Source organism: Gadus chalcogrammus, chromosome 17 (genome assembly GCF_026213295.1).
Source record: "Gadus chalcogrammus isolate NIFS_2021 chromosome 17, NIFS_Gcha_1.0, whole genome shotgun sequence".
NCBI lineage: Eukaryota > Metazoa > Chordata > Actinopteri > Gadiformes > Gadidae > Gadus > Gadus chalcogrammus.
In genome coordinates, this window is record NC_079428.1 from 11,378,590 (window position 1) to 11,390,065 (window position 11,476).

At 41.2% G+C, this 11,476-nt stretch overlaps 1 protein-coding gene across 1 annotated transcript in view; it reads right to left on the reverse strand.

The window, feature by feature from the left end:
- Nucleotides 1–7,772: 7,772 nt before the first annotated feature.
- The window catches only part of sb:cb1081 (sterile alpha motif domain-containing protein 9), a 6,123-nt gene continuing 2,419 nt past the window's right edge, over nt 7,773–11,476 (reverse strand). Inside the window, exons 2-4 of the mRNA XM_056576229.1 lie at nt 10,568–11,476; nt 9,376–10,434; nt 7,773–9,084 (exon numbers count right to left, since the gene is read on the reverse strand). The exon at nt 10,568–11,476 is cut by the window's right edge and continues 1,290 nt beyond it. Of these exons, the coding sequence (XP_056432204.1) occupies nt 10,594–11,476 (883 nt within the window). The 3' untranslated portion in view covers nt 7,773–9,084; nt 9,376–10,434; nt 10,568–10,593. The remainder of the gene's footprint in view (nt 9,085–9,375; nt 10,435–10,567) is intronic.

Consider the following 11,476-nt stretch of genomic DNA (forward strand, 5'->3'; position numbering starts at 1 on the left):
CTCTTTTGGTCAAACAGGAGGATCTGTTCCTGGTTCTGGTGTCCCTGGAGAGCCGTCTAGCTCTGTCGTTTCCATAACTAGCGGCGTCATGGCTGGTCTCAGTCAGACCGATTGTGCTTATACAAGCGCACGGGACGGGACAGTGCTTCACCGGCCCTATGTGTCGGTGTTGGCTTCGGATTGGTTGATCCTGCAGGGCAGAATCTGCCAGCAGTGGTTATCAACACTATCCAGAGTGCCATTCTCTTCCGTCCTCTGCGCGGTGAAGTGGAGCGCTTCCTCTCCGTGGTGTGACAACAACCACGTTGACCCATCTCTTTGTGAGTTGGGCGGCGAGCTTGGTTTCCTACAGTGCTTACTGGAGATACGCTTGGCTTTCTCCGCTATCTAATGGTGCTATCCATTTGTTTGGTACGCCGGTACGTTGTAGTTGTAAGGTGTGAATCTCCCAGCTTTCCCAGACAAATTACGTCACCTTCTCGCTAGAGCAGGTCGGACGTATCGGCGTATCATACAAATGGCTAGCACCATAAGCCCTTACGGCAGCCGTTTGGGCTGTCCCACCATCCAGGGACCCTTTCGAACCTCTGTCTCAAGCCACTTCGTATGCTCTATCTTTTAAGACGGTGCTCCTTTGGCTTTTGGTTCTACGCCACACAACAGTTGTTTTTGTGTTATAGCGACGCTGCCAAGAGCCGCTACACTCTGCTCTACAAAGGGGGGGGGGGCGCTTGGACGGCTCTACTCCAGGGCGTTTCGGAGGAGGGCATTTGAGCGGCTGCGTCATGGTCCTCCCCGGGCGCTTTTTATCCATTTTTACACTTTAGACCCGTGTGCTTGAGTCTGAGACCTCTTCCACGGCTTGGATAATGGCTTGTCTCTCGGAGCTGTTACGATTCATCCCAGCATTACCCTGGGATAGATTAGGTGAGTGCTTCATGCAGCCCTCATCTAGTTTTTCTTAAATTTTTATTCTTTCTTTCTTTCTTTCTTATTCAAGACTTTTTTTTTCTTCAATTTTAAATTGTTCAGATTAGCTTGAAATCGCGCACTTCTTTTCAGATTTATAAAATATTAAATATTCCACTTTAGGGGTTACAATGGAAGTCTGTTCGCACATTCTCTGACACTTCAACTACTTCTGACTTTGTAACTTGGTCAATTTTTAACCGTTAATCTTCGTTCAAATGTTTAACAAATCAACATCCTTTTGTCTTTAATATCCTATACCTTTCAGATTCTTCAGTGTTGTGTGGACGTTTAGTCCACACCAAAATAACAGCAGCTCATTATACAGCAGGAGGGGATGTGGTATGGCTAAATGACTTATAATAGAAATACTGTAACTTTAGGTATTCATATTGAAATAAATAGAGCTAGAGTCTACTACGGTAAATTGTAAAAAGCCCTTTCTGGTTTGTCTAGGATGAAAAGGTTGACACCATTGAAATCCTATATCATAGAAGGCCCATCGAACGCTACGGCCTACTGGCGCTGACGAGATGAAGGGCCACCATCTTGGAATGATGATCCGCTGCACTCAGTGTAATCCGTTTGACAGGAGCAATGAACTGTCAGCGCATTTAATTTATCATACCTCACTGAATACCACTGATTTTCATGCGTTTTCTCATTTTTTAATAGAATATTCTTACATGCTATAAGTGACCAGACGTCCGAGAGAAGGGGAAAAAAATGGTCAGCTATTTTTAAGTTTAAGAAACAATATATGATTAGGTTATATTTACATATATATCCGACATAAACGATGTATGAATACACTATATATCTTAGGGACCTTATAGACTGGATCTCTGACTGTTGTTGCAGCAGCAGTTTATTCTGTCTTGACACTTTGTTTTGATATTTTGTATTTAATTGTATTAACATTCTTTCCTTAAAAATATTATAATTTTTACAGTGATTGTTTTTTAGGCTAAGTATTTTTTTATGTATGTCGCTTTGGAATAAAGCGTCTGCCAAATACTTAAACATAAACACCTGAAAGTTTTTATATCAGCTAAAACCACCAATCTGTTTCACTGGATTCAGAATAAAACCAAATTCTGTCTTACCCAACAATGTAAGTATTTAAATATTGTTACTTGAATGTCTCCATTTATATCATGGTTACAATTATACTGTTAAGATAGTATTGTCTTATACTTTGCCTAAAATGAGAAGGTTAGGCGTAATAATATAAACCTGCTGATGGAATGTTTATTTGTGGATGGATGGCTTGGACTGGAGTTTGCAGGTGGGAATTAATGCATGAAAATGATCGGACCAGAACGAGTGAAATTCAAAATACAATAAAAAGCAGCCTGCCAGGGTACATGACCATTTACAGTATTTCAAAAATACGTTGGATACAAAAATAGGTTGTAATCCACGTAACACAGGGGTATATTATTTTAACAAATAGGATAACATTATGAGAACACATAATTTAACAAGATGTATGAAGCACACCTACCTAGCTATACAACTATCATTCAACCACGTGAATAGGCCCACATCCTTTGTAAAATAAGAATAAATGGGAGCCACGCAGACTTGATTTATGTCTAAAGCTTTTATTAGTTGAAGGTTATAGGTCTCATCTCCTACCACGCCGGGCAGGACATTTTCAAACAGGCCTCGATCTTTGACGAGCACTGAACCATCACGCAGGGCCTGCACTCGTGTCTTAGTTTGTGCATTGTGAAACATCTTCCTCATCCTGCTAACAAACACCAAGTCAGGTCCATTTGATTTGTATATCTTGAATCACAGCTCCGGTCTCAAAGGGCTCCGCAGGCTACTTTATACGACAGTACTCTACCCCCTGATCCTCAACCCGCTACTTAAACATTAAAGGGAGGGATCAGAGAGGGAGGGGCATTTTATTGGGTTGTTAATTTTCCGAATCTTGCTCTCTCCCTTTACTACTCTGACATTTTACAGCAGCCCCTCAAAACAGTGCTCTAGAGACAAACTGCACATTGTGTCATGATATACAATTACTTAATAAGTTGCTACAAATAAATTCACGCGGAATGCACAAAACTAACAGTAACTCTGATAATAAGGTCCATAATAATAATAAGCTCCTCATCTAAACACATGCAAATATTTTGCATGTGTGTTTATTTATCTATATGTGGTCGGCTATGTATGCAAGTGCGCGTATGTGTGTACGTATGGTCTGTTGCTTCAGTCAGTCAACATCCTGAAAGGAATAGAGAAGATAAAGTTACTTCAGGCGAAAATATTCAATGAAGTCAATTCAATGAATTTTTATTTATTGATTTATCTACGTTTATCTACGTCAATAATATACAGTGTCTTATTTTTACTGCTTTTATTTGCAATAATTGCAATACATGGTATAATTTGCGGAAATCATCAGAACATAAGTTCAGTTGGGCTATCATCAGAACAAACCAACTTCAGTTCTTCAGAACCTGGACCGTGGCTCTCAGCTGCAGGATTCTCGTTTATCTCATCCTGACGACGGATGTCGCTCTTCCAGCTGAGTTTGAAATCTGATATCCCCTGACTTCTCAACTGCGCCTCGAGCTGAACACACCGACACAAACACAAACGACGGTTCTCGTATTGCCCGGTCGTGCTGTCATCACTTGAGAGTACACAAGTAGTCAGGTATGGCTCTCTCACCTGCTGCAGGAGCTGAGCACTGGGGGCTGAGCGTTCGAGGTCATCATCCGATTCCATCTTTAACTTGATCAGCACCCTCCGCGATTTCAGACCTGCAACGAGAACCTTCTGTTCACCAACATCTACACCACATTCAACAGCTCACTCTTTTTAAAGGGGTCTTCTTATTTGCCACCAGGTGGGGATGTTGATCGGCCGTCACATTTCAAAACGTCAAAGACAGTTGTTTCTGAACGGTGACTGTCTTGCCACCTTGTGGTGGAGACGAGCAGAACTCACCGCCCTGGCAGACGAAAGGCATCTCGGCCTCTTACTGCTCCTCGTACCACCGGCCCTGGTCCGTGACGCTGACAACGGCACAGCCCTGGAGGTTGGCGGGCCTGCCCACCATCCAGTACCTGAGGGAGGTGGGGCTCTCGTCGGACCACGCCCACCGGTCCAGGAAGAGGCCGCTCCAGAAGGAGGTTATCCCTTCCGCATTGATGACTGTCGTGATGCTTCCGACAGCGGGCAGGTCCATATCAAGGCTTCTGCAATGATCCAGGGCAGCTCTCCATCCCCACGCATGGGGCTGAAGGAAATAGTACGGCGACGTTTCTGGAGAAAGAAAAGTCATTCCCCGTTAAAATATTGGTACAATTTTACTAATTTAATTACAGATCATTGTTTCTGGTTGAGTGCGCCTGCCTCTTTAAGGGACCGTTTGCGTTTTTGACCGTTCCAGGCTTCTGACCCACGGTCAGGGAAATCCCTCGCGTGCATGCGCACTTGCTACATAAAAACGCTCATCTCTATTGAGAAGTTTTATTTGAATTACAGCATTTACAATTTGCAAGTGAAACTTTGTGAATCGTAAATCACACAAGAATGGTTTCGACTCACCGCCTCGGCACACAAGATGACGTAGCCTACACGGGTACAATTCAGATCGTTCCAGCCCGATGCAGACACCTCTGCGCAGCAATCCCTGCCGCAGTCCTTATAGTTGGGCTGCCCTTTACCCCAATTCAAACTAGGCAGCGCTCCGTTTCCGTTCGACCACAGCCACCTGGTGGGTCCTTCGTTACGGAGGCCGATCTAGGCGTCGCCCCGGCCGGCGGCGGTCTGGGCCAGGAGCTGGGCCTCCTCCATGGAGGTCACGGTGGCCAGGTCGCCGTGCTTGACCCGACAGAAGCTCCGCGCGTCGCTCCAGCTCAGGGTCTGGTTGTAGTAGTGGTACTCTGGGGAGGCTGGGGGAGCGGACGCATTGCTCTTTGTCGTTGCTCATCGATGCTCTTTTTTCAATTCAAATTGAATATCATGACATGAAGGGATTGACATTGTGCTGGCAAGTGTGTGCGTGGGTGGCTTTGTTGCTACACTTACTTGATTCTGTAGACATACATGAAAGCATGACAATCCCTTTGAATAAAACATGCTTATGATTAATATTGGTTTTTAATAATGCAATTTAGAATATTTGATAATTGCTATAGGCTATGTTAATATAATTTACTGCATTGCATGTACTGAACTTTCAATGACAGTTCCTAACGTATTCCTTTACGTATGCCTAATAGGATACTATATATCAAATTGCAAAATAATTGATATATTCTGAGTTTTATGCTTTTGCGCAACAGTAAACAATGGCCTTTACTGTAATAATCAGATGGTGTGTCGGATGGCTGTTTTATGATGATATGCTCACCAAGGAGACGGACCGCGGAGACTCGCACCCGAAACATGGTCTGTTGGTCTATTAATGAAGCTTAAAAAGGAAAAATACATCACAACAACAATTGATCCGTTTCAAGCAACGATAACGAGAATCACCTATATTTGAGGTATTAAGCAAAAAACATAACAGAAAACGTGGTTAGAAGAACGCTTAAAAGTTACGTTTTTTTAAGATTTAATTGAAAGATATTGACAGCTATATTAACGCCCTCAGCTCCTCTGGCAGACTTCCAGAGGCAAGGAGAACCACAGACACTAAAACGAGATCCTAAGAGATAAAAAAAAAACATCCCACCTGTTCGCAGATGTCCCCTCTTCTGAATCCACCCAGCCTCATCATTCTTATAGTCACAGACATACAGCGTTGTGTCTGTGACTATAATAAAGAAAATGCAAAACTGGACAACAGGTGTCACTTTTGCTCTTCGGAAGATGAGGTGTATATTTGGTTACCTGCCTTGCATGGGCCTCGCCCTCTGTCAGTTTGGTTAGATCGAGGGCCTCTTACATGTTTCTGGGGGTGACTGGGAGTTAGTCGTGTTGATTTTTTTACTTCGAATAAATGATTATGTGACAATGGATGAACGAATTTGATTGATACGGATACATTATGTAATTTGAGCAGAGAAGTGTGCGAGGCTAATCAAAATAAGAATGAAATACTATAGGCTTCCTAACACATTGGATTAAGATTTAAAAAAATATGCTGTACATTATCAGCGGAGCTAAGTTTAGACGCAGGGCAATTTGTATGGTCTAAAGTCTAATTTTGTTAGTTCCACTACTAATTTTCTCTTCAGAAATTCGGAGGAAATGTTTGTTTTCAAAAGTTATTTAAACTAAATGTTCATGTTGTGACATGGTTTATTATGATGGAAGTAGGGTATAAACGCAGAGAAGGCCTTCATATTCTTCTTTTTCATAAACAATTAAGATGGTTGCCACTGAGGGTAGCGATCAGGCATTTTGTTTTGAACCTGTTCCCTTGTAAATTAAGTGAACTGGGATCTGAAAATGAAATGAAATTAAAAAAAAAAAAAAAAGATTCAGAGAGAAATATGTCGAAAGGTCCGTCTCAAGTTAACCTTGCTGAGTTCTTCAAGGAAAGTGGTCAAATCCAAAGGAAAAGCTTTTAAGAGAGTTTATTGGGTATCTCGTATTTTCGGTATGGTAAACTGAGACTCTGAAGCAAAGAGAGATTGAAGAGTATCTAAGCACGTGTGAGCGTTCTCCTAGCTCAGGGATGGGGAACTGGCGGCCCGCGGGCCGCATGCGGCCCGCAGCCCGCGGGCATGTGGCCCGCGGCCCGCATGCCCACTCAGCCTGCACATAAAAAAAAAAAAAAAAAAAAAAAAAAATTATAATAATAATAATAATAATTGATCGAGTTACAGAAAACTCGTTCAAGAAAGATGAGAAGAATTCATAGAATTCAAAGGCAAACCCATGCGTCTAGTTTGCTTAGAAGCGATATCAGTCACTAAAGATATCCACTTAAGTCGCCACTACAACTACTAAAACTGCTTGTTGGGTTTGAGTTCATTGAGTTGTTGCACTTAATGTTGGGCCACGGTTTTTCAGTTTTTTGACTTCATTGAATGATGATGTATGTGAGCCCTTTGCACTGATAAAAATACTGACCATTCATGTGGCTGTTTGAGCATGGAAAACATGAAATTAATGTATGTTGGTTCAATTAACATACCGTACATAGGTTATGATTCTGGACGATTTTTTAGGTAGTGGCCATCGCCAAAATGCACCAGAACACAGGAAATCATCTACCAAATTCAAAATTATGTAGCTTCTCTCAGCTCACGTATAGTTGAAGTGTGAAGTCATGTGGCCCTCCGATGGTTATGATAAAAAATGTGGCCCTCTTTATCATGAAAGTTGCCCATCCCTGGAGTAGCTTCATCATCACTGCCAGCTGACATCAAACGCCTTGCTAGAGAAAAACAGTTCCAGCCATCACATTAGGTGCGTCTAGAAATGCAGCAAACATGAGGCTTAGTAACACAGCAGTTATAGACTTTTTTTGTCTTTTTTTTCATCTTTAGTTATGTGTTCATAATGGTACGGCCCTCTGAGGACTTTGGAAAAATTGAAATGGCCCTTGATGTGAAAAAGGTTCCCCACCCCTGTCCTAGCTGATCAATAGACCTAACCCTGTCCAATAGCTGCCGGAAGAAATCTGGCGATCTCTCCCCCGTGTCTCTGGTGTTATCGGGTGTGTTCGAAACCACCTACTTGCTTACTACTCTTACTAACTATGACGTCAAATTGGGTAAGCAGAACGTAGTAAGCGAGTTTTAGGTAAGCGAGTAGTATCAGAGCCCGTCTACGAAGAGCCTGGGCACTCCCTATACGCCCCATTGTACCGATTTTGGTTGTAGTTCCATGAGACATCCACTGGGGTTGATCGCGGGCGAGTCCAGATTGAATGGGAGTCTATGGGGCTAAACGGCTAATTATGCCTCTTTCACCTGCTTGTCGTTGAAATATCGCAAATTTTATTGTAGATTCCGCAAGTTCAATATAGATTATGGTTCAAAAGTCAAATGAGTGAGTACTTATGTCCTTTCGATTTCTTACAGTTTGGGCCGTTGTTGGCCATACACGCTAGCATTCTGCTAATGAATGCTGATTGGTCAGGGACGGACTTGCGACTGATTACGACCAGAGACCCCTCTTACGGCATCTGAAGCTGAAGAGCAATGAGAAACGTGTTAACTCAATTTTTGAGTACTGTATTTAGATTTTCCTGCAGGTCCTTTTATTTTTTAGATAGTATGTATGGTGAAAGTACATGGCATAAATGGAATTTCTTCCATTTCTTGTGTTCAATGTTCAATGTGTTATAGCCACATGGTAGGTACGGTATGACCACCTTAAATAATACAGTCAATATCCCGCTCAATATCATTTAATCTGTCATTGTCTATTTTTCGAAAATAAAGATAGTTTAAAAAAGAAATGCCTCGTAAATGTGCAATGATAAACTGCACTTACAGTGGAAACGGATTGTCCGTCTTTTCGTTTACCAAGGACAGAAAAAGGTAACGTTCTTGCTTGCTCTGTATGAATGGTCCTAGCCAGGCTACCTGAGGCTTCACCTGTTAAGGAAAGTTGCGCTGGAGCCCGGGTAATATCGCACATGGCTTATTCAAGTTGCGCGCTAGACATTCTCTAAAGTGTCGAGACTCAAGCACTTAACTCACCTTAACCGATTGTTCCATACAAATGGTTAGTTAACGATTTAACAACTTCAACATCTGCTATTACAGTCGTTATTTTTTTGTAGGACTTGGGCTAATGATCTTGCAGAGGGAAAACCATCTACACCACTTGTAATTCATTTCTATGCATTCACTGATCTTTACAGATGGGTTTGTTTTAAGCCATTGAATATACCGTAATTGCTCTGCCATGCAACACATTATAAGATACACATGTTTGTTAAATGAGAAATATGGTCTGGGTCACATTGAAACAGTAACAGTTGTATAACAGTAATTATACAAACATTATACCAACATTGCAGCAGGCAAGTTTATTCAAACATCACACTAACAAGAACACAATAAGAACAGTAACTAATAAAAAAAAAGAGAAATGATTTAACAACACTGAACATACTGAACAGAGGCAGGGGAAAAGGACAGAGGAAGAAGACTTGTCCGTTGTCACAGCATCAAGGTCCGACTGTAGAGATCAAGAAAGGAAGAGGCATGAGGAGAACAACAGAACACTGCTCTCTAGCAGATTGTTTACTAAATTGATGCAGTCTTAAAATTATGATTCTAATCCAGGTTTCTATTTTAGGAGAAAGAAATGGCTCATAATCGTTACTAAAAAAAAAAGCTTTATCATCGGCACTAGTGAGGATTAGAAAAAACACTCTCTGTAAGTAACATATGTAAAACATTCGCGCATTTCTTTTTTTTTACATTAGCTCACTAAAACTCTGTAACTAGGGCAAAAAAAAAGCCTTACCTCCAACAGCTGGTGTTATCGTTGCGGGACAAGGGAAGTGCTTTAGAAACTGCCGTAAAGCAGTACCTCTGACAGTATTACAGTGTGTGACGTCATCGCATGTTTTTAACGCCTTTTTAGAACGTGACCTTAAAAAATGAAATATTCAGCTGAGTTTATTATCTTAGCCCCACCCTTTGATAGCAACTTTAAAATTACTTGACAAAAAATTACATCGTGAGAAAAGTGGATTCTGAGGATAAAACCCCGTTGGCTCCCATTCATTCTGGACTCGCCTACGAGCGCCCCGCGTGGTCAAAGATTATTACTGCAACCAGTCCAGAAAACCGGAACTAACCCGCGAGTGCCAGTTCTCCTCATAATAGAACATATTTTTTGTCTGACTCCTATTTACAGTATAGCCGTGTACCAGTGTCACATGCAGATCCAAATATAAACTTTTCATGCGTAAATTCAATGAGATAAGGATTTAATGTTTAAAATTATTATTTTGAGAAAAAAGTAATACATAACATAATTCATTAGAAATTTGCCAGACTTGAAAACAAACCAACATTCAAGCATTAATCTAAAAAAAGTTATACATTTTTTGTCTAACTCCTATTTGTAGCGGTATGCCAGTGTGGCATGCACATCAAAATATATGCTAAACTATCTTCACACGTAAATTCAATGATAATAAGATGTAATGTTTAAAATGATTATTTCGAGAAAAAAGCACTACATGACATAATTCATAAGAAAATGTATTATTTGCTAGACTTATATTTTTTGTCTAACTCCTATTCTTAGCGGTGTGCCAGTATTGCATGCAGATCAAAATATAAACGATCTTCACACGTAAATTCACTGAGAATAAGATGTAATGTTTAAGACGATTATTTCGAGAAAAAATCGATGCATAGCATAATTCATAATTCAAGAAAAATAATTATTTTCTGAACTTCAAAACCAAAAAGCCACAACATTCAAGTAATAATCTAAAATAATGTTGGTGCCGTACAGTTGGTTCAGGTCTCCGTGGTCAGCCGCCATGTTTGGCTTATCATAGGAGAACACCTGCATGGGCGATAAGAACAATACTTACAAGAAATATGCAGTTAAAACATTTTCTATTTACTAAACAACAGAAATGCAACCTCAAGGTCAACATGTATCTTGATATGTAAAAATGTTAACCAAAAATGTTTACCTTTCTTCGGTTATCGCCTCCTCATCTTAATCTGGGAACTGAATGTCGTAGGCTGTAGGGCCTCTGATGGTGAATCCAAGTTCAAAGGTCACTGTTCCAGACTTCCAGAGAGCCAGCTGTTTGGCAGGATCCACATCCAGCTCTATTTCTTCATCCCCCATGGTGGTGTACACTTTGTAACAACGGACCACTCCGCCAACTCTGACCTTGGTTCCGTCACTTGTTTCAAGATAAAGGCGGGGTAGAAGGTACCTGGACCTGAAATATTTCTCATGTGTTTCGTGGAAGGAGGACTTGAGTTTTTCAACCTTCATTTTCAAGTTCAACCCTGGTTCTTGTGTGTCATTCTGCCAGTTCTCATGAAGAAAACTGAGCTGTTTTTCTGTGGGTCCTTCTCCGAGACCCTCCGGCAAGGCATAACCAGTGTAATCTTCATAGCATGTTCTTGCATCTTGCAAAAAATAATCTGGGTTTTCTTCTTCAAAGCTCTCTTGTGAGTAACTCAGTAACATGTTAATGAATCTTGCTCTTTCTTGTATCTGATTAGAGAGAGGGGATTTCAGATTTTCATATTTGGGATATTGGTTTGTTCTTTTGGCTACCGATTCTATAACGCCCTTGTATTCAAAGAGCTTGTTTGCAACTTGCAAGTAAGCAATTTTCGGCATGTAGTTAAAGATTTCTGACTGTTGGCTCAAACCGTCTCTGTTCTCTTGTTCCTTTCCTGCAAGAATCTCTCCATGTTCAAATGCTTCAAAGGCTTTCGTTGCCAAATCCAAGACTTCAGTCAAGGTGTTTGGGTTAGACTCCAGCACACTGACTTTTCTGTACAGAAAGTGTTTGTAGACTTGTCCCAGTGTGTCTGCGAAATATGAGTTTTCAGGAGCGATTTGTTTTGCTCTCTCTGCC